At 39.9% G+C, this 22,630-nt stretch overlaps 1 protein-coding gene across 1 annotated transcript in view; it reads left to right on the top strand.

Moving 5' to 3' along the window:
- Positions 1-22,630, top strand: part of PLXNA2 (plexin A2) — a 518,514-nt gene that overhangs the window by 426,874 nt on the left and 69,010 nt on the right. Inside the window, exons 19-21 of the mRNA XM_073615770.1 lie at positions 1,521-1,664; positions 2,750-2,984; positions 18,401-18,543. Coding sequence (XP_073471871.1) covers positions 1,521-1,664; positions 2,750-2,984; positions 18,401-18,543 — 522 coding nt within the window. The remainder of the gene's footprint in view (positions 1-1,520; positions 1,665-2,749; positions 2,985-18,400; positions 18,544-22,630) is intronic.

Below are 22,630 nucleotides of genomic sequence, written 5' to 3' on the forward strand. Positions count from 1 at the left end.
GAATAAAATAGCGGTTGTTGCAATATTTTATGTCACACGGTATTTGCGCAGAGGTCATTCAAACGCAATTTAAAAAAAAAAAAAATACACTAATGAAATAATAAAAAATAAATAAGCAGTAAAGTTAGCCCATTTTTTTTCATCCAAAAGTTTTGATTACCTGTTTTTGTGTATTTAATATTTAAGATAGTTATTTTTTTTTTTTAATCTAAATTCTACATACAAGTGAACTGATTGGAGGTTTGTTTTGTTTAATAAATGTTTAAATGTAAAAAATTTTCTGTATCACTTATTACTTAAGGTTGCTTTCACACTGGAGCGGGCAGGCGTTGACGGTAAAACGCTGTTAGTTTTAGTGGCGCTTTACCATCATTTTAGCGGCACTATTCGGCTGCTAGCTGGGGCGCTTATAACCCAGCTAGCGGCCGAGGAAGGGGTTAAATGCGCCCATGAAGCGCTGCTGCCGAAACGCTTTGCAGGCGCTTCGGCAGCGGTGCGCATTCATTTCAATGGGCAGGAGTGGTGGAGGAGTGGTATACACCGCTCCAAAGATGCTGCTTGCAGGACTTTTTTTTAACATCCTGCCATCGCATCGCCTCAGTGTGAAAGCACTCGGGCTTTCACACTGAGACTGCAGGGGAGCCGTTTTACAGGCACTTTACAGGCGCTATTTTTAGCCCAAAAGTGCCTGAAAAATGCCCCATTGTGAAAGGGGTCTAACTGTTAGATTTTATGAGATGAAGGGAAAAAAAAGGAAAAAAAAAAAAAAAAATCGGCCTAATATATCAGCCCAAAAAAATCGACATCATATATCGGCCATCGGCCACCGCGATTTCTAAATATCGGCATCGGCCAGAGAAAAATATCGGTCGACCTCTATTGTGTACAATAACAGAATTTATAAAGGAGACATTTATTGATGTATGGTTCCAAGAAAATGTATTAGTGTTTGTATGAGACCTAATGTTATTGCATAATTAGTCATTTAAAGCAATAGAAATGTTGCAAGCATGAACATGGAATCATGTACGTTAGACATGACAATCTCAAACAATGGCCTGAATTTAGTGGAATCAATCTTGTAGGGGCTGCATGGTCTTATGAGGGCCACATCTGCTTAACTGCAAAAAAAGAAGAAAAAAAAGGTTATAGCATTTAGGTACACTACATTTTAGTAACAATTGCATGTTTACGGGCATTCCCATTGAAGTCTATTGGATCAAAAATTCCTGAATACTTTCAAAAAAACAAATTTACTTTTTGAGCATAGAGGAAAAGGCAACTGATTGTACAAGTGTGAACAGCGCAGTTAGAAAGAATGGAAAATAAGTCGTAGACAGGCCTAAGCGAACGAGCAGGAAAGCGCTCAAGTGTAAATGGGGGCTGAAACCATTCAAGGCATCAAAGAGGGAAAGAGGGGGCTGCATGCAGTCCAAAACTATCAGTTTAACATGCCTTCTGTAATGTTGACAAATGCAACCTCATAGGTTTGAAGTAATGTGATGTTACTTTCTGAGCAGGGAAAGAATCTGGTTCCACCTGCAGCAGGAGGGGTAAAGCTGAATTACACTGTTCTGATTGGAGACACACCATGTGATGTCACTGTCTCTGAAACTCAGCTTCTTTGCGAGTCGCCTAATCTTACTGGCCAACATAAAGTGACTGTAAGTTTCTCCATATTTCTTTCTTCATTTTCATGTATTTTTACACTGAGCATCAAGTGAAGTGTTGTGGCTGTTGCAAGTATAAAATTTACCATACTATAATTTTTATAAATGACTATCACTATTTTTCAACTATTTTGACTATTCATCCTTTCTATTCCATGAAAATAGTACTTATCATTTTTAGCCTTTTGAAGCACATCTATACAGTTTTAATGACTTGTTATGTTGTGATAAACCTTTGACAACTAGCCAGAAGTCATCTTTTAACATCTTACAGATCCAGTAAAAGAAAGCTGTCTTAGGCCTCTTACACACAGGCGTCATAATTTATGCCAGGTTCACAAATGTGTGAATTGGATTGGAGTTTTACTGCATCCAATTCGCATGTCATGCAAGTGTGCCTGGTTCGCAATTGAGCCGGTTCACACAGGTCCGGGGTGGCCATGGTCCACATTCCAAAAGGGTCCTGTGCGTCTTTTTGGGTCCGGTTCAGGTGCAAATTCAGGCAAAAATTCAGACCTGAATTGCTCCTGCACCACTGAACAGGGACGCACCGGACCCCATGCTGGGAACCTCAGGCACACATACAGTATGTGAACCCGGCCTTACCAATGTTTACTCAAGAACTTGTGATGACCGTATGCAAGGAGCCAAAAACTATGTGTAAAGACCTGAGTAATGTTGAGTATAGGCTAGGTGCGTAAGGGTATAGACAAGTAAAATTCTTCTTTATTGCCAGTATTGTAATATACTCATTTATACTTGTGTAAATATGCTTATAGATGAGTAAACTCGTGCATACAAGTAAATTACTGAACTCAAATGAAAAATGTTTCTATTTTTGGTTTACTGCTCTGTACTGTATTGTTTTACTGCGCAGTATTACTGATCTTTACTCAGCTGTGTGCAATGTCCCATAGACAACAATGCATCTCATTTCAGATTAGTAAAAAACTCATATTATTTTTTACTTTTGTGTGCAAGAGGCCTTTTAGCTGGTTGCTAGGTTTGGTGTAATTTGCATATAGCTTCATTTTTCATTCCCATTCTACTTTCCCTGAGCATTTTCTATTTTCCTCTAGGTCCATGTTGGTGGCATGGTGTTTTCACCTGGTTCTATCAATGTGTTATCAGATAGCCTCCTAACTCTTCCTGCTATCGTGAGCATAGCTGCTGGTGGAAGCCTCCTTCTTATCATTGTCATCATTGTGTTAATTGCCTACAAACGCAAGTCTAGAGAGAATGACTTAACCTTGAAGAGACTGCAGATGCAGATGGACAACCTGGAGTCACGGGTAGCTCTAGAGTGCAAAGAAGGCAAGTGATATATTTTTTGTCAGAATGAAATGGTAACCCTTGGAAGTGTTATACTTTTCATTGCTCACTATCTTAAGAGTCAGATCCAAGATTGTAGGTGTATGTTTCCACTTGTGTGAAAAAAGATTTTCTGTTCCACCACATTTTGATTGATTTGATATGTACAGTTTGGATCAAATCATTGTATTTTATGTATTACCTGGTATTCTAGCATGTGAAAAAGAGGTAAATATACCACAGCACAAACCCAAATGCCAATCCTATTAGCAGTGCTAATATGCAACAATAAAACAACTGTGAGCAATAATGGGTGCAAATTTTAATGAAAAAAAAATGAGCAAGCATGTAGCCAGTGAAAGTTCAATGGTGTGCAAATAAACATAAAAGTTCTAATTGCAGGTTTTCTTCACAGGTGCGGTTGCTAGAAATAGCCAAAGTGCTGAAGTGCTCTAATAGCCAAACAGGTAATCCGTACTCCACACCCCCCCTCTAAGTGTTTAGACTCACCAGATGAGATGGACCCCTCAGGCAGTACTGCATATGGGTCAAACAGGCTTAAACTGGTGAGCAGGGTGATGAGACGCCAAATCCAAGGTGTGGTGATTCCTGTGTTGTAACTTGAACAAAAAGGGAGGGAGTCCACATAGTGCAGTATGTCTTGATTTATTCATTATTTAACACTTGTTTACAAAGTTCCATAGTAAAACAAAGGATAAAACATCACCAGCGGTCCATTCGTTGCAGGAAGCAGCTGGGTTCTCTCACAACCTCACCTCCGCTCCACCGCTCAACGGACGTGATGTCACTGGGGTGCCTGAGTCAGAACTGACGCGCTTCATCCCTCCCACAGGGCATTATCAAAGACAGAGACTCACGTCATCACAGCAGAATATATAGTGTGACTGCATGGCTATATATTTAGCTGTGATGCCGTTAGAGCACTTTCACACTGGAGCGGTTTGCAGGTGTTATTGCGCTAAAAATAGCGCCTGCAAACCAACCTAAAACTGCCGCTGCTGTTTCTCCAGTGTGAAAGTCCGAGGGCTTTCACACTGAAGTTGTGCGCTGGCAGGAGAGAAAAAAACTCCTGCAAACAGCATCTTTGGAGCGGTGAAGGAGCGGTGTATTCACCGCTCCTTCACCGCTCCTGCCCATTGAAATCAATGGGGCAGCGCGGCTATACCGCAGCTATAGCAGCGCTATGCGAGCAGTTTTAACCCTTTTTCGGCCGCCAACGGGGGTAAAAACCGCACCGCTAGCGGCCGAATACCGCCGCTAAAATGACGGTAAAGCAGCGCTGTTTTACCGCCGACGCCCCCACCGCCCCAGTGTGAAAGGGGCCTTAGTCTATGTCTTTGATAACACCCCGTGGGAAGGGCGAAACGCATCAGTTCTGACTCCGGCAACCCAGTGACATTTTGTCCGATGAGCAGTGGAATGCAGGTAAGGTTGTGAGAGAACCCAGATGCTTCCTGCATTAAACGGAACGCTCTTGATGTTTTATCCTTTGTTTTACTATGGAACTTTGTAAACAAGTGTTTTACTGAATAAAATTAAATACTGCACTATGTGGACTCCCTCTCTTTTTGTTCAAGTTACAACACAGGAATCACCACACCTTGGATTTGGCGTCTCATCACCCTGCTCACCAGTTTAAGCCTGTTTGACCCACATGCAGTACTGCCTGAGGGGTCCATCTCATCTGGTGAGTCTAAACACTTAGAGGGGGGTGTGGAGTACGGATTAGCTGTTTGGCTATTAGAGCACTTCAGCACTTTGGCTATTTCTAGCAACCGCACCTGTGAAGAAAACCTGCAATTAGAACTTTTATGTTTATTTTCACACCATTGAACTTTCACTGGCTACATGCTTGCTCATTTTTTTTTCATTAATATTTGCACCCATTATTGCTCACAATTGTTTTATTGTTGCATATTAGTACTGCTTATAGGATTGGCATTTGGGTTTGTTTGCACTGTGGTATATTATTTACCTCTTTTTTCACGTTTATTGACTGCTGTCATGAACACTGATTGGCTGTTGTCATGAACAGCAGCATCAAGCTCATTATTTGTTAACACACTGTAGTGCAGGTGAATTTTTGTTTATTGGTATTCTAGCATGTTTTATTCCACAGAACATTTGAGCATATTTAAAGGTTTTGTTTCAATAACTAATGGTCTGGTCTGGGATGTTAATGGGTGAGGCAATAGACAGCAAATGTGCGAATTGAGTTAAAGTGCTTTGAAGTCATACTTAGAACCTTATATAGCTGAGATCTAGTGACTATAACCAGGGCCGTTTTTAAGGCAGGGCAAAAGGGGCAACTGCCCTGGGCCCTGTCATTGTTGTGGGGCCCAAAGTAGCTGCCTCATACTTGCCAACTATCCTGGTTTAAATTCCCTCGTCCCTTGAGGTTTTAGTCCCGTGCTGTGTCCCAATATCTCAGTGTGAAGTGCTGCTACTAATGCTGCCCAGCTCTGCCCTATTGTTGTGTACAGATGACTCACCCGCTGTTTACATGTAAATTACCGGCATTCATATGTAAGTAGTGGTGCCATTCAAATGTAAATAGCAGTGGCCAGTGGCATTGATATGTATGTCACGCCCCCCTGAGATCATATCCACAGTAATCTCTAGCAACCAATCAACAAGCAGAAATCATGTGCTGTAACCTCGCAACTAATCAGTGAGCCGTAATGTGTGCTGTAACCTTTAGCAACCAGTCAGTGAGCGGTAATGATACACTGTAACCTCTGGCAACCAATCACACTAGCTGTCTGATCTGATTCAGTAAACTGATTTTGAGTCTAGCTGCTATTTATTGTATGTCTCAGAGCAGGTGGAGAGCGAAACTGCATGAGGGGGCCCCAAGAAAAGTTTTGCCCAGGGTCCAATCAATATTAAAGACGGCCCTGACTATAACTAGAAGAAAATTGAGTAATACTTTAAATTATAGTGCTACACTAAAAGATCTTCCTCTAAAAAGTGGCTTCTGAAACTGATACCTCTGGCAGAGGGAAGTGAAAGTTTTCTGTGTCCATTGCAGTGCTCAGTGGTTCCTCCAATCTCTCAAAAACTCCACAATGAATGGATATGGGCTAAACCCTTGCCTTTGTTTATCCTAATTACTAATTCTATTCTATGGAGAAGGTTTAGGCTTATTTAAAGATTAAAAGAGAATACATATAGATGCATGATAGCTATATATTAAAATACATAAATGGTACACATTTAATACAAGACACAAAACTATGCTAAAAAGTATATCCTGCTGTCCCAGCTCCACCCAATTTCCCCATAAACCTATCAAACTACTTGAGAAATGAAATATGCATATTTCTATATTGCGTATTAAGCTTAATAAGTATGGATAAGCCACTATAAGCAAACAACATGGTATTGCAATATGAGGGCCAAACAAAAAAGCAAAAATTATCAATAGTGATTCCAAATCTGAAAGTATGAGCCTGTCCTAGGTCCACCTGGAACTGATGGACCCTAATATATGCGCTGTTAATCCTTGACCTTATGGCATCAGAGAGAAAACTGGCAAAAAACGTAATTTGTATTTTTCCAAGATAGTATATTTGGATATGAGTTTGCGATGAACATAGCTGGATTCATCTGTTGTGGTCTAGAGGAGGCAGAGTATTAAAATGTATCCAATTTTGTGTATGCTACCTTCCTCGCACAGGTACTTATAAAAAGTGTCATTGACTGATGCGTGGTCCAGAGGAGGTTTAACAGGTGTGTGAACTTGGTATTATTGAAAATGACATTCACTCCCTCCCTCACAAGAGGTTCCTCCAATTTACATGTTACTACTGGACATAGGAGGTCAGAGGGAGTAACTACTGAGTGTGGCAGAGTAAACAGCAAATGGACACTGCCAATAGTGTCTGTTTCAGAAGACACTTAAGAGGAGGATTATTTAACAATGGGGCAGCATTCAGCAGCTCAGGCAGCAGGAGAGTTAGGGGTTTATTTAATATTGTAGACTGGCATTTTGTAGGTAAGAATCAAAAGCATTAAAGCAAATCTGACAGGGTACTCGGAGATCTAGTGATTGTTGTATTATTGTGCATTATTATCTCATTATATTGTTTAGGCTATAAATAGACCTTACATAGCTATATGACCTTGTGTTTGTTAAATGTTTTTTTGAATTGTGGAAGGATATCAAAATGGCTTCTTCTGCTGGGGGCTCAAATACAAACTCTTGAGTTTCCACAGTCAATACTAAGATAACATTGATTTGTTTTGAAGCCTATGTAGCAGCCCGACAATGCTTTCCTTTTTGTTGTTTTCATTGACTAGCAAATAAAGGTCTTCTACAAATCCCAGAAGATTGCCAGCTTACAGTGATAACATTTGTAAGTTGAAATAAGAATACTAATGCTGTTATAGGGGCGAAGACAGAACTGGCAAGACTGAAAGCTTTTAGGAAAAGGGAGGCAACTTTCTTTGATGTTGACAGCTGTTCTAGGATGCTCTAGGATGGTATTACAAACATTCACTGCTGCCATATAACCTACTTCCCAGATCAAACTATTCTGTGGGGTCTTCTAGAGAAATTAAACTCGCCTCCACACCCAGTTCAAAATATTCCCTGGGGTCTTTTACAGAAATTAAACTTACCTCCACACCAACTTCAGGTTGGAACTGCTTGGGATGGAAGCAGGCATAGGCGTGCGCACAGGGTGTGCCAGGTGTGCCCAGGCACACCCTAATCACCCGGTGCAGCACAGATCCCCCCTACTGCCCTGATTCCCTTCCTTCCCCCTCCCCCCGCAGCACCACAGGCTTCCCTCCTCTCCCCTCCCACTGGCTGTTGCTGAGGGGATGTTTCAAGATGAGTGGGAGAAGGGGCTGGTAGATATGTACTTTACCGGCCCCTTCCCTTTCTGAATGAACATCGTGAGTGATCAGTAGTGTGTTTTTGAGCTTTGTGGTGCACACCCTAATGCAATAGGCTGCGCACACCTATGGAAGCAGGACATGGAAGTATCTACCAAGCTTTCAGCAGGACCACCCTATCGCTCCTTTCAATTACTTTTGACTGGCATAGAAACTGATAAATATGCTTGGGGACTGAACTACAGATGTGGCACTATGAAAGTACCAATTCTACCCACCAATAATTCAAACAAGATAAATATGATAAATTATTTTAGTGCTGGATTTACTTTATGGACTTACAGACACACACTTTTGTCAAAGGCTGTCTGTATGGATGGTTGACAGCCCAGCTGCATAGGAATGATAGCCTTTATATTTTTTATATGTTTTTTATAAATCCTCTTGTCAGTTTTTTTTAATGCTGTCAAGGTCTCCGTTAGGAAGCTTTTCCCTTATTTCCTGTCCCAATCACTGGGATTGGAAAAGGAGGGGAATTTTCTCGGAGACATGAACAGCAAAAAAAAATACCCTTTTAGTTGGGTGGAAAATGGTTAAGCTTTGTTAAGTTTTTGTTCAAGTGCATGTCCTTGTTAAGGGCATTTCTCATCATCTTTTGTGTATTTCACACCCTAGCACATATGTTGTCACTGGGACAGGAAGTAAGTGTAAATCTTCCATAGTAAGACTTTTAGAAAGATTGTTCCTTTTTTACTTACACTTTGCCATCAGTCCTACTTACTCCAGTCTCCTAGCACTAGCTAGTGCTTTAAATCCAAACTGTTATATTTGTGTTAATTTATTTTATTTGTAAATTAGTTTATCAGTCTTTGTACCTGGAAAATAATTTTAGCGTCAGAAAACAGGACAAATCACATTTGTACCTTGTACTTTATACTTTATATCTACAGTAATACTAGAGGTCTGTTTATAAAAGTTGTCATAAAAGACTCATACAACTTTCACTCAAGATTCACACATTTTTCTATTTGGGTTCAACTGAAAACTGTGTTAATCCTGAGGAATAGTTGTGTGAATATTGGGTAAAACTGTGTATAAATAGACCCATGGTTTTCAAACTACCACTGGTCAAAACAGCAAAAAAAAAAGTTTCTTAATCATGTTGTACAGAACACAGGAATTTAACCATGGTTTATATGCAGCAAGCTGGTTGGATTCCTAAGTGCACAGAACATAACTGGATATTTATAGACCTGCTAACCTATTTTGTTTGCTAATGTCCTTAGGTGATGGTTGTCTTCTCTCTACTGAGAGAAGCTTATCTAATTTAAATTCATTTTTTTTCCTCAAGTTAGTCTCAAGTGAGTTAGCCTAAAGCCTCGTTTCTCACTAAGGTAGTTTCTTCTTTCCATCTCAACCACAACATTGTTCTTCCCTCCTGCTCTGAAACATACAAATATTTTTTTTCTCCACTGTATAGGTGTGGTACATACGTGAGTGTCTACCTTTTGACTACGGCCTTTTTTTTGGCAATCATATTTCCTCTTTGTCCTTTCTGAAGGTTCCTGCAGAGGGCTCATTGCTTCTCACTCCACCATTGCTAGGTGGATTAGACAAGTCATCATTCAAGCCTATGGTCTAAAGGATAGGGTTTATCCCTGCCCCGTTAAGGTTCATTCTACTAGATGTGGGGAAGAGGCACTTCAAAGGCTTCTCAGCAACATGGCTCTGTTTTCTCCCATTGTTCAATGCTGCCACCCTATCTTCTGTTCAGATGTTTGTTAAGCAGTAATATTGCAGCTTATCAATCATTAGATATGGTGGCTGGATTAGCTTTCTTTTTTTTAGGCTATTTTCCCTCTGTTTTCACCTGGTAATCTGGTGAGTAACATGACTCCTGTATTAGAATGCCCCCACTCTGGATAAAGGAGTACAGGGACACCTTTGAACAACAGCATTGTCAGTCTAGGGAGAGGGGAGTGTTAGATGCACTAGCAGATTTAAATACACTAACAAATTTAAGCCACATCCCAGCTTTATAAGCAGTTACAGCAATGGTTTCTTTTTGTTGTGATAAAGGTTAACCACTGTAAGCACCCCTGTCATTGTTAAATGTTTTTTTTTCTTATCCCTTTAAATGCTACATCTGCAGGAGAGCGTGTTCTCTTGAAAAACAAACTTATTGGCCAGATCACCAGGTGAAAATAAAAGAAAGAAAGAGACAAAAAATGTAACCATAACAGTTGGTGAACTACAAAATAATAAATGTTTGCATTTAGATTTAACATTGCTTTCAATTTTACCAGTTAGATGTTCAGGCATTATCTGATGCCAGTTCCAATCGTAAGGTGCTGCAAACTGCTTTATAAATTATATTGAGCGTATCTTTTGTGTCTGTTCCCTACTGCAGTAGTTATTATTAATTTGGAACCACTAATCAATATGAGGATAGGAGTTGCCTATCATCAATTTAACCGAGTCAGCCCTTTTTGACCCATTGTTACATGGGCCTGTTAGCAGTTGTTTCCTGTGTTGCCTGCTTCCCAGTTGGACATGGCTAAGACAAAGATCCTGTGTCCTGTTCTGGCCAAATAAGAAAACAGGATTTTTTACTTACCTGTAAAATCCTTTTCTTGGAGTACAGTACAGGATACAGCTCCCTCCCCTCTGTTCTGAGGCTTGATGGGAGTGGAAGGGGTTATATAGTGCATTGTGTCCTGTACTATTCTCCAAGAAAATCACAATGGTTATACGACACAAGGGTTACAATTTTAACAAGCAAAAATTTGGCTTGATAGATAAGGTTAACATTGTATAACATAAATTAAGTTACAATAGACTGGAAGGTGAGCATGTAAAAGTGGTGTGGTCCAGATACTGGTACTAATATAAATAGGACTTTATAAGGGACTGACCAGAGAGGTGTAGCCAAAAGCAGGACGAATTTATAGGCTGAAGCCTAAAGCCTGGTACACACAGGCAACTTTCTTTCATTTAACCCAGCGAGCTGAACGAAAAAAAAATTGAGGAGCTCACTGTACAGTGTGATGTTAGTACAGTGATCTCCTCGCTGAGCTATTGTTTTCTGACAGGGGGACTATCCCCCCGCCAGAACACACCAGTCAGCGCTCGCAGCCATTTCGTTCATCAGATGTGGGGCCGCTGCTGGTTTTTCAGCATGCTTGTTGGACAGAAGCTGGACTGACTACTGTACACACTGGCAAAATGTTGGATGGTATCTATTTTTACCAGCTGATATACAGCCCGTATGTACCACACTAATGACAGTAGGAGTATAAAATAGCTAACTGGGTAACCCAAACTGCCTACAGCTTTGCGGAGTGGGAGGCAGGTAGAGGGGAGGAGAGTTGGCCAAAGGGACAAGGGATAGGGTAGGGGTCCCGGAGGTCTACCAGATAGGAACACATGAGAGTAATATATTGGTGAAAGTGAATCATCTCAGAAGCAGTAATGTGGCATCAAAATTTGGAGGGAGATAGTATTCTAACTATGGCTGCCAGTTCTTAGAAAATTTTGTGACTCTATCTTGGAGTACAGCTTCAAATGTAGTGTGGATCATTGCTTGCATTACCCTATCTTTTGTCTTACTTAAGTGGAGTGAAGAAGATTTATATGCTTTTGCTATGGTTTGTTTGGCAGCTGTGGTTATTTGTAGTAATAGTTTAAATTGGGTCTTTGAAATATGATCTGGTTGGTGGGTCAAAAGTGCTATAAGTGGGTCGGGAGTGATTGTTTTCGAGAACAGGGTGGACAGAATCTGAAAAATATCAGTTCAAAATGAGTGTACCTTGGGGCAGGACCACCACACATGGAAATAGGTGCCGGATCTACCTAGCGATGAAACTCAGCATTGTGTAGGAGTATTTTGATACTCTGGCCGGGAGCAGGTGCCACTAAGTCATAAACGTATAGTTTGCCTCCGGCGCAGAGACATTTTGCATCAAAGATTTAGTATTAGTCCATATTGTGTTCCAGTCGTTAGGAGTTAAAGCGACTCCAAGGTCCATTTCCCATTTGCTAGTATAGTTTGGGCGGGTGCAACCAGGTTTATCAAGTCATAGTAGAGTTTGGAGATTAGCCCAAGGGCAAGAGGGCCTCACTTACAAAAGCGTTGAGGTCATCGTCACAAGGATCTGGCATGGAAGGCCATGGGAGTGGTCAAATGACATAATCTGATCAGCTGTGCCGCTACCCAAGGCTGGAAGGCAGACAGGGTCGTAAGGGCCAAATAAAAGCCTGGATTTTTTGAGTTATGATAACATAGGTAGGTGTGGCATTCACAGGTCGTAAGGGGTCTTGAGTTTGTCCCAGAGAGTGAGAGAATGTTTTCAGATTCATAATATGTTGGTGATCCATACAGTTAAGCCACAGCAGATTTGCTACAGAAGATGGTTCGCATTCAACTGCCTCAGTGTGTACCCAGAAGGAGGTTTCCTAAACCGAGTGATATTTTATAAGTTGGACTGGTTGTGCTGCATAATAGTATTTAGCCAAGTTGGAGAGTTGCAGCAAACATGGCGGGTCAAGGTCTATGAGTTCCCCATGTAAAAGAGGTGCGTTGAGGGATAAAAAGATAATAGGCCAGGACAGCAGTAGGTAGTACCTGAAAAAAGACACAGGATTTTGACATTATGACTGCCATTATTCCCTCTAGCCAGGAGATTAGCAGTGAGGTCCAGCGAAAGAAGAGGGAGAAGAGGTGGGATAACATGCAATGGTAGTTGGCTTTAAATAGGTCCTCCACTTTGTTTGATAACTTTTTTCCTAGATGGGGAAGGTGGTTGGTTGCCCAAGGGAATGGGAATGTTGTTTGTAGTTGTGAGATGGTGGAGGGAGCAATAAAGAGATATTAAGGGCTTAGGATTTTGAAGGATGACCGGAGAGATACGGGCACATTTCTTGAGAATGTGAAGGTTGGGCAGGGAAGTGAGGGATGAGGTCATAAAGAGCAGTACATCATCTGTAAATAAACAGGGTTTATGGTGCTTTCCTCCCAGTTCAACGCCCTGGATGTTGGGGCCTGAACGGATCAGCTGTGCTAAGGGCTCAGTGTCAAGAATGGGGATAAGGGGCAACCCTGCCTAGTTCCTCTGCAGATGGGGAACACATCTGACCTATGCCCAACATATTTTATATAGGCTTTCGTGTCATGATATAGGGAGGCTACCCGTTGTAGAAAATCAGGTCCAAAACCCCACAGGTGTACTACGTAAAGAAGATACTACCAGGACACTGAGTCAAATGCCTTCCTAATATCGAAGGCAGGGAAGCAACGGGTGCTTGTCGTGTGACCTATTAAAGAAGCTCTGCAAATATTGCCACTGCTATCACATACTGGGATAAATCCCACCTGGTCTTCATGAAACATGGAACTGATGATAGGATTGAGATGAGCTACTAGCCACTAATTTGACAATGAAATTGAATAGAGATATGGTCCTAAAATTTGACGTGGTGCCAGAGTTCGGCTTGGGGATCATGGTGATAATGGCAGTCAAGGTTTCCAAATAGAAGTGTTACAAATTGAGGAGGGTATTAAAGGCGGTCGTGAGCATTGGGGCTAGGAGGCCAGTGAATGTTTTATAGTAAGCTATGAGCAAGCCATTTGGGCCAGGGTGTTTGTTAAGTTTAGGTGATTTGGTGGCCGCAAGCACTGCCTTTAGAGTGGTAGAATTTTCTAGTGGATTGCATTTGATGGTGAGTTTAGGTAAAGTAAGGTGAGAAAAAAGCAAGGCTGTCTAGGAGCGATTCAAAGGACTGTCAGCACTGTAAAGCTGCATGAGACGAGTGCGAAACTTGTAGTATTTTAAGGGAATTGCTGTATGAAAACCAGTGGGAAGCTTCAGTTGACCAAGAAAATGATTTTTCAGCTTTACATTTTTGCTATAGGCCTATTATTTCTCAATTATTTTGTCATTACTTATGATACTAAAGTAATATGCCAACTATACATTTTTTTTTTTCTTATAGGGTAAATCAGGGTTCGACAAACCCTGGGCGCTAGGTCGCATTTGCGACTAGAATTAGCAACCTGGCGCCTGGGGCGGCACAGCTGGGGGTATCCTGTCTTTGTGCGGACTCCGACCCCCCCGTGCGATCGCGTCGGGCCGCGCCAGCCGGTAATTGAGGCCGCGGCTTTGCGGCCTTCTGGAATCTGGTGCCATCTTGTGGTGGTCGTTGGTATTACAACCAGCAATGCTAATGCAATGCTAATGGAGGCAGCGATGCGATACCTGCCTGTTTTCACTGCCCGCCCATCTCCTTCCCAAAGTGAAGGAAGTGATTGCGGGCGTCATCTGGCGCCTTTTGCCTCATGGTGAGTGTGGGGATAGCCTTTTTTTTTTTTCGTAATTCCTTTTATTTATTTTTATTTTTTTTTAAGTAAAAACTGTTTATTTTTTTCCTAAAATTAAAATGAATGTATTATTTGTCATCTCCCTGCTTGACCCCTTTCACACGGGCTGTCTGATCAGGTTCACCTGTCAGTTTTTCAGGCGTACCTGATTGGACCTTTAGAGCCCTTTCACACGCGGGGGGGCGTGTCGGCGGTTAGCGGCGCTATTCGGCCACTAGCGGGGCAGTTTTGGCCCCCCCGCTAGCGCCCAAAAAGGGGTTAAATACACCCGCAAAATGTTGCCGGAGCGGCGTTTTTCCAGCGGTATCGCAGTACTGCCCCATTGATTTCAATGGGGAGCAGCGGTGGAGAAGTGGCGAGTTTACCGCTCCAAAGAAGCTGCTGGCAGGACTTTTTCTGATGCCCTGCCAGCGCACCGCTCCAGTGTGAAAGCCCTCGGGCTTTCACACTGGAGTGAATAGAGACGCTTTTTTCAGACGCTATACAGGTGCTATTTTTAGCGCTGTAGCGCCTGAAAAACGCTGGCAGTGTGAAAGAGGTCTTAGCAGGGATATGGCGCTCTTGTGTCCCTGCAATAAAAGCAGTCACATTCCTTAGTTAAGGCACCACATTGTCAAACACACGCTACTAGGAACATAGTTAACCCTTTGATTGCCCTTGGTTTTAACCCCTTCCTACCCAGTGCCATTATTACAGTGACAGTGTATATTGTCATCACTGATCACTGTATTAGTGTCACTTGAGATGTCAGTAGCAGTTAGTTCCGACCCAGTGTCAGACTGTATGGCGCACTATCACAGTCCCGCTCTAAGTTGCTGATCGCCGCCATTACTAGTATTAAAAAATAAAATAAAGAAAAACTCCAGTATATATACCATAATCTGTAGACTAACTTTCACACAAACCTAATAATAATATATACATATTGTGATTTTTTTTTTTAACCAAAGACATGTAGCAGAATGCGTTTTGGCCAACATTTATTGGATATGTTTTATTGAAAAAAGTAAAAATATTGTTTTTTTGCTTTCAACATTTGGGGTCTTTATTGTGCAAAATAAAAAAAGCTCTATCTGTGGTAAATTATATAAATTTCATTTCTGTACAGTGTTGCATGGCGCAATTGTCAGTCAAAGTAGCGCAGTGTCGAATAGCAAAAAATGGCCTAGTCATAAAGGGGGTAAAACCTTCTGGAGGACAAGTGGCTAAAAGTTCTTACGGATCATAAGAAGGTTAATGGGCAAAAGCTGAGAGGCATAACTGTGTGTAAACCTGTGTTGTGCATCTGTAAAGATACACATCAGGGCTACATAAGAGAAGGGGTGCTTTGCTTTTAAAGAAAAAAATATATGTTAAAAATTAAAAATTTGGAGACTATGCCATTAAGTAATAAAAAAACATCTTTGTTTGGGAATTCATAAAAAATGAAACGTGCCGCAAAAGCTGTGACACCAGAAGATGCCAAGCAACTGCGGATGACAAATCTCTTTGCGAAGACTTCTTGTTCAGAAAGTGCAGTGCAACATGTTACTGCAGAATCACATGGCACAAGAGAAGAACAACCAGCAGAGAAGTCCCCTTCAACAAGTCACCCTCAAAATGAAGGAAGAAGGAAGTTAAAACAAGATTGGTGCAAGGAACTCACATGGCTTAAATTTGACCATAATTCAGGCATAGCCATATGTGAGATTTGTGCCTCCTTCCTTGGCATTGCTGACCACACATCCAAGATTGTGAAAGGGTTTTCAGGACCATTTAAACTGGAGACCTTCAAAAAACATGGAAAGTCACTCCAGCATGACAAATGTATAAAAGCCAAACAGGCCCTGTTGGCTCCAGAAGCTACGCCATTGGCTGCATGCGTTAAGAAAATGGACCAAGGGATGTTCAACCACATGAAAGTTCTATTTAATGTGGCCTATTATATTGCAAAAAACAACAAGCCATATACAGACTTTAAAGGTTTGTTAGAGCTGACAGGGAAACTAGGGGTTGCTGTGAGAGAGGAGTATGCAAACGACAAGAGATGCAAGGAATTCATCTCACATATTGCAACTGTAATCCGGAAAGAACTCATCTGCGAGCTAAAGGAGGTCAAATATGTTAGTTTGATGCTAGATGGATCAACTGACAAAGGAGGAGTAGAAGAATTAATATTGTATGTCAGATACATCAAGAACAATAGGATCAAAGAAGTATTTCTATCAGTCCTACCTCTTGAAATGGCAACTGCAGATGGGTACTTAGAAACCATCACTAAAGAGCTGAAGACACATGGTCTTTTAGACTGGCTTTTTTCAAACCAGCTGATTGGAATTGGTACAGATGGTGCTGCAAGCATGATTGGAGCTGAAAATGGACTGGTACAGAAAGTACGTCAAAATCTCAGCCATGTAATTGGCATTCACTGTGTTGCACACAGATTAAATTTAAGTGTATTAAGCTCTGTGAAAGAGGGAAAATGCATTGATGACCTCGACTCTGTTTTAAAGAAGCTGTATCAATTTTACCAGCATTCACCCAAGAGAATGCAACAGCTAAAGCAGGTAGCTGAAAGTTTTCATGAAAAAATCCAGAAATGTCAGTACTTGCATAACATAAGATGGGTGTCAAGCAAAGTCAGTGCTCTCTCTGCACTTGTCAAAGATTGGAAATGCGTGACAGTCCACCTTGAAAGTGTTGCTGCAGAAAAAGACAGTGCTTCTGCAGTTGCACATGGTTTGTTGAAAAAACTAACCGATTTTAAATTTGTTCACATGCTCCATTTTCTGCTTGACTATCTAGAAATTATTAAGAACCTCTCCCTTTTATTTCAAAGGGAAGAGCTTTTCTTAAGCACAATTGAGTTGCATGTGAAAAACCCAATTTCTTCTTTAAAATCACTCAAAGATGTGCCAAAACAGTATGAGGAGAGATTTCTAACTGGAACATCACTCAAAGGACAGTATCAAGATGTATAGTTGCATGGACTCAGCAATACTGCAACTTCTTTGGTCCAAAATGAAAAGGACAAATTTATTCAGTATGGTGTAAAATATATAGAAGAGCGATTTCTCATTCAAAGGAATATTGAACGTTCCACTGCAGTGTTTGATACATTTGCCTGGCCATCGGGAAAAGCACTACAGGACTATGGTGTTGATGACATTACAACATTGGCTCGGCATTTCCAGAAACAACTCTCAACGCCTGAAATGCATGATAAATGCACGCATGCAATCCACAATGAGTGGTATGAATTTAAAGTTCTTGGAAAAGGAAAGAAGCTGTGTGAACTTCTGGATTTGGCACTCTCCAACACTGACAGTTTTGGGAAACTTGTTGTCTATAGTGTCTGTTTTGCCTGTTTCAACCGCATGTTGTGAGAGAGGATTCAGCTTGATGAACTTTGTAAAAAATAAGTTCAGATCTTTAATGCAGCAAGAAAGTTTAGGTGATTTGTTGATGACCAACACGAATGGACCATCAGTGAAGGATTTTGATCCTGCAAAGGCTGTTGACCATTGGTACTTCAATTGCAAAAGTACAAGACATATTCATGGCCACAAAAAGCCAAGTGAAAAAAAATGACATTGCGTTAAACACTTGGTGTCACATCAGAATATATTCATTACCTACACAAGTTAAATGCCTATATATAATGTTTGGTTCTAGTCGTCTTTCTGTGTAAATTTTAAGATTGGTTAACTTTCATATTGAAAATAAAGCTTTGTCGGTCGTTAAAAAAACCTGGCTCCTAACTTTTTTACCTAGATTCCAAGCAAATTTGTCAAGCCCTGGGGTAAGTGCCAATAAAGCTGAGGAATAACCCAATCCTTATTTATGTACAGACAAAATTGCAGTATGTTTTAAAGGTTTTAAGGTTTAGTTGGTAGCTCCAAATATTACAGCAGTCGTTTATCACTGAATTCTTGCTCTGTTGAGATGTGTTCTTGTCAGATAATGCTCTTAAAAAAGTCAAGATTCAATGATCATTCTTTGTCATCACTGTATTTTTACCTTTACTCCAGCGCCACTTTCTTTTGTAAACGCTTCTACAAATAGCAATCTACCGCAGTACATGCCAATCAAAACCACTTTTACTTGTAGTTGTAATTGATTTGTCTACAACTCAAGAAAAGTGCACCTTTAACCATGAATGCTATGCTAAATTAATTGTTTCTTTTGCTATGGATTTCAGCTTTTGCAGAGCTGCAGACTGACATCAATGAATTAACTAGTGACTTGGATCGCTCAGGAATCCCTTACCTGGATTATCGTACCTATGCAATGCGAGTGCTGTTCCCTGGCATTGAAGATCACCCTGTGCTTCGGGAATTAGAGGTCAGCAATAAACTTTTTTTTTTCTGTCTTCATGTTAGGTACTGATCTTGTATTATTGCTGTTTTTTTCTGTATGTCTTATATTTGTGGGACCATGCAAGGTTAATAAAGCCACATGTGTATATATCACGGAAGTGTTCATGATTACGTTTGGTAAAAATCTGTATGTAGTGCAATCCAGTCCAACCTAACAGTACATATTAACAGGTTGCACCTGCTTTTAAGGGGACATTTTTTTTGTTTTTGTTTATAATCAGGCATAAAGCATAGGTTTTATTGGTGTGTGTGTGTGTGTATATATGTATGTGTGTGTGTATATATATATATATATATATATATATATATATATATATATATATATATATATACATATAACAATTGCACATCTCTGCTTTTGTGTCTGGCAGCAAAGGCATTAGGGAATTTCAACCATAATTTCTCAGGCTAATGGCGCAGGCTGTTTTCTGTTAACTCTCTGTCTTCGTACAGTTATGGGTCATTGACCCACGGCGATGGACTGCAGTCGAGCTAGGATTCAGTGCAAATATGCTGGTAATGAATTCCAGGGAAGGTAATGGCCTCATATTAAATCTATCTCAAAGGAGGTAGAGATTAGAGGGGGCCAGATATTCACATGGGAGAGGCGGTGAGGTGGCTGCACAGAGGTGGTTTGGCTTATGCATGAGGAAAATTAACAAGCAGCAAAAGAACAAAATGACACTTCTACAGAATGTTGCGGCTGTCTAGAATGTTATAAGCTTAGGTGCATACAATCTGAGATTAGTGATCAATATGGCTATTCCACTTCTTGGCGACTTTGAATTGTTAAATACATTGATTTGAGTATTTTCCTTAAAAGGGGAGCAGTATTGATCAATATAACCTCCCGCTTTCGATCTCATTTTCCTATCGTTAACTTCGTATGCATGCAATTTATTACATAATATTTTTTCCTGAAAATGTATTATTTAAGAGGATACTACGTCCATTTTTCTTCATTCAATCTCCTTACTAGCTAGCATTATCGGCACTATTGCTCTCTACATAGAACACTACATTCATTTAAAAAAAAAAATTAAACAGTTGTTCACTGGCGCAAATTATTTTTAATGCGCCTTTTACTACACTGTTGTGTTTTTTTTTTTGTTTTTGTTTTTATGCTGTTACAGCATGTCCACTATTTATGCATTTTTTTAAATGTGTTTTCAATGGTACTAAAAGTTTTCCTCCTGTGACATTTCCTACCAATTAGTTTGATCTGAAATCAGCAATAGTTTTGTTAGCTGTCATATATCAGCAAACATGTCATTGCTCAGCCTTTTCGATTATTATCCTGGTGGTAACCACTTTTAAAAGATGTTCTCAAAAGACAAAGAAGAAGTACTCTAATTCTGTTCGCTGTGAGAAAACGTTGCCTGAATCCTGACATGTTTCAGAAATATTCTGGATGACATGTAAGTTTTTATTTTGTTAACAGCTTTTGACACAATAAATATATTTCTTATTTATGCTTTAATTTTGCCATTTTCTTATACAAACCTATATTATTATTTTTTAGCTTCTAAAAAGTACTACATTATGCTTTTGGAGTTCTGCATTAAGTGATGCTAGAATTGGAGTTTTCCTATGATATGCCCAGTGGTAAGTCTTTTGTTTTTAAAAATGATTGAACATTTTTTTTAATCGTTTTTCGTGAAAGGGAAAATTTAGCTAATGTGTTAAATTTTTAGATATCATAAATTTATTCTTTGCCTGGAATTACTTTTTGAGAATTTTTGATAAACATATACCTAAATGAAAAGGTTAAATGTTACTTTGCACCAAATCACTGAAGCACCACGTTAAATAAATTGTGTGTCAGCCTTATATGGGCCATAAATAAAATTTATTTTACCCAGTGTTTTTGACAGTCGTTTGATTTGCAGTAGCACACAGATTTTATATAAAGAAGGTGTCAACAATGGCTAAATATCATCCTTCAAAACAATATACATTTTACATCTAGCCCACTCTTATGCCCCGTACACACGGTCGGACTTTGTTCGGACATTCTGACAACAAAATCCTAGGATTTTTTCAGACGGATGTTGGCTCAAACTTGTCCGATCGTTCTAAACGCGGTGACGTAAAACACGTACGTCGGGACTATAAACGGGGCAGTGGCCAATAGCTTTCATCTCTTTATTTATTCTGAGCATGCGTGGCACTTTGTCCGTCGGATTTGTGTACACAAGATTGGAATTTCCGACAACGGATTTTGTTGTCGGAAAATTTTATCTCCTGCTCTCCAACTTTGTGTGTCGGAAAATCCAATGGAAAATGTCCGATGGAGCCCACACACGGTCAGAATTTCTGACAACACGCTCCGATCGGACATTTTCCATCGGAAAATCCGACCGTGTGTACGGGGCCTTAAGGAAGTGCAGTTTTCATTATAACCCTTGTTCTATTAAATTGCATTGGTGTAATGGTCCTGGTAAATAGTTTTTCAATTAAATGTTAATGAAGATGCTTAGTGCATTAAAGTTACAATATGGTAGGATAAGGGTATTTATTTTGTGCAAATTATAGCCATACCAGTCATGTTTTTAAAAGGAAGGACATGTCTGACATTTAAGTATTTTGCCTAAATTTTGTATTAATATTGATTACAAGTAGTGGCCAAGGGACACCAATCCTGTCTGGTCTTCTGGCTTTGATTTTTAATGTGATGTTTTAAAATAAACCATAAAACAAGCACTTTAAATTTAAAAAAAAATTGTTTTTTTTTTTTTTTTTTTTAATGCTCCCAGATAGTTGTAGAGGGAGATCAGTTTTCATCTTTAGCTTCTTTTTTCATTTTTTCTCTGAAAGGACTCAATGCAAAGAAATTACAGTATGCCTAATGTAATGTAGTTTCTGATCTGCTCATGGTGTACTTGTGATGGTGGGAACCTTTTACTTCTATTGTAGTTTATGCCATTGTTTGGATGCTTGCTGTAGTAAAAATAACAAAAAGGATTTATTATTTTTGTTTGCTTCACAGGTGTCTTGAAACTGGTCCTTCCTATTCAACAATTACATTTGAATTTAAAGTAGAAAGGTCTACCATTTGAATGTATGAAGTTTGCCTAAAGATATGCTCTTGCTAGTCGCTTACAAGGCCCAATGGAGGAGATTGCCAAGAATTCTGGAGCAGATTCAACTTTTTCAATTATGTGGAAGCCATAGTCAAAAATCCTATCTATTTGGTTATGCAGCAGCTATTTATTTTGTAACTACAAGAAATATGTTATGGGTATACTAAAAGCATACATAGATACAAATTATAATTCTGGCAGCTTGTTGTTCAGACTGCCATTTGGGTAATAAAGACTGTTTCTCTTGCTCAGCTTTTTTTGGGTTCAGTTTTGAGGACATATTCAGATTTATTTTGTACAGATGCTAAAATATACTATTGCATATACATGGAACCAAGTGGGGGATGCTGTCGGCTCTTACTACACACATATTAAGATTGCTGCACCCCACTTTTCCAATATCAACCTTATAAACCCCATTTTAAGGCACTCTGTCAAGACAGCAAAACATCTATTGGAAGCAGCAATTCTGTTACTTTTGACAGAGTAGATGTAAACTCAATCACTAAAATCTCATACATGCTTTACTATGTTTTTGTACTCTAAAAAATGTGTTTTCATTTTTTTTTTTTTTTTTTACATATATGACATTAATTAAAAGACTATTTGATTATTCTGTCATAAATATCTTTGTGCATGCTTTTTAAGTTATGCGATGATAACTGTCTTCCAGTTACCTTCCATTGTTGTGAACGTTTTACATGAGCCCCTGTTTGAGTCTGCGAGTACCTCTGCCAACACACATTGGGGTTTATTTACTAAAACTGGAGAGTGAAAAATCTGGTGCAACTCTACATAGAAACCAATCAGCTTCCAGGTTTTATTATCAAAGCTTAATTGAACAAGCTGAAGTTAGAAGCTGATTGACTACCATTAGAAGCTGATTGGCTAACACAGCTGCACCAGATTTTGAGTGCTCCCGTTTTAGTAAATCTCCCCCATTGTGCAGACATGGGGGTTTATTTACTA

This window comes from Aquarana catesbeiana, linkage group LG02 (genome assembly GCF_042186555.1).
Source record: "Aquarana catesbeiana isolate 2022-GZ linkage group LG02, ASM4218655v1, whole genome shotgun sequence".
NCBI lineage: Eukaryota > Metazoa > Chordata > Amphibia > Anura > Ranidae > Aquarana > Aquarana catesbeiana.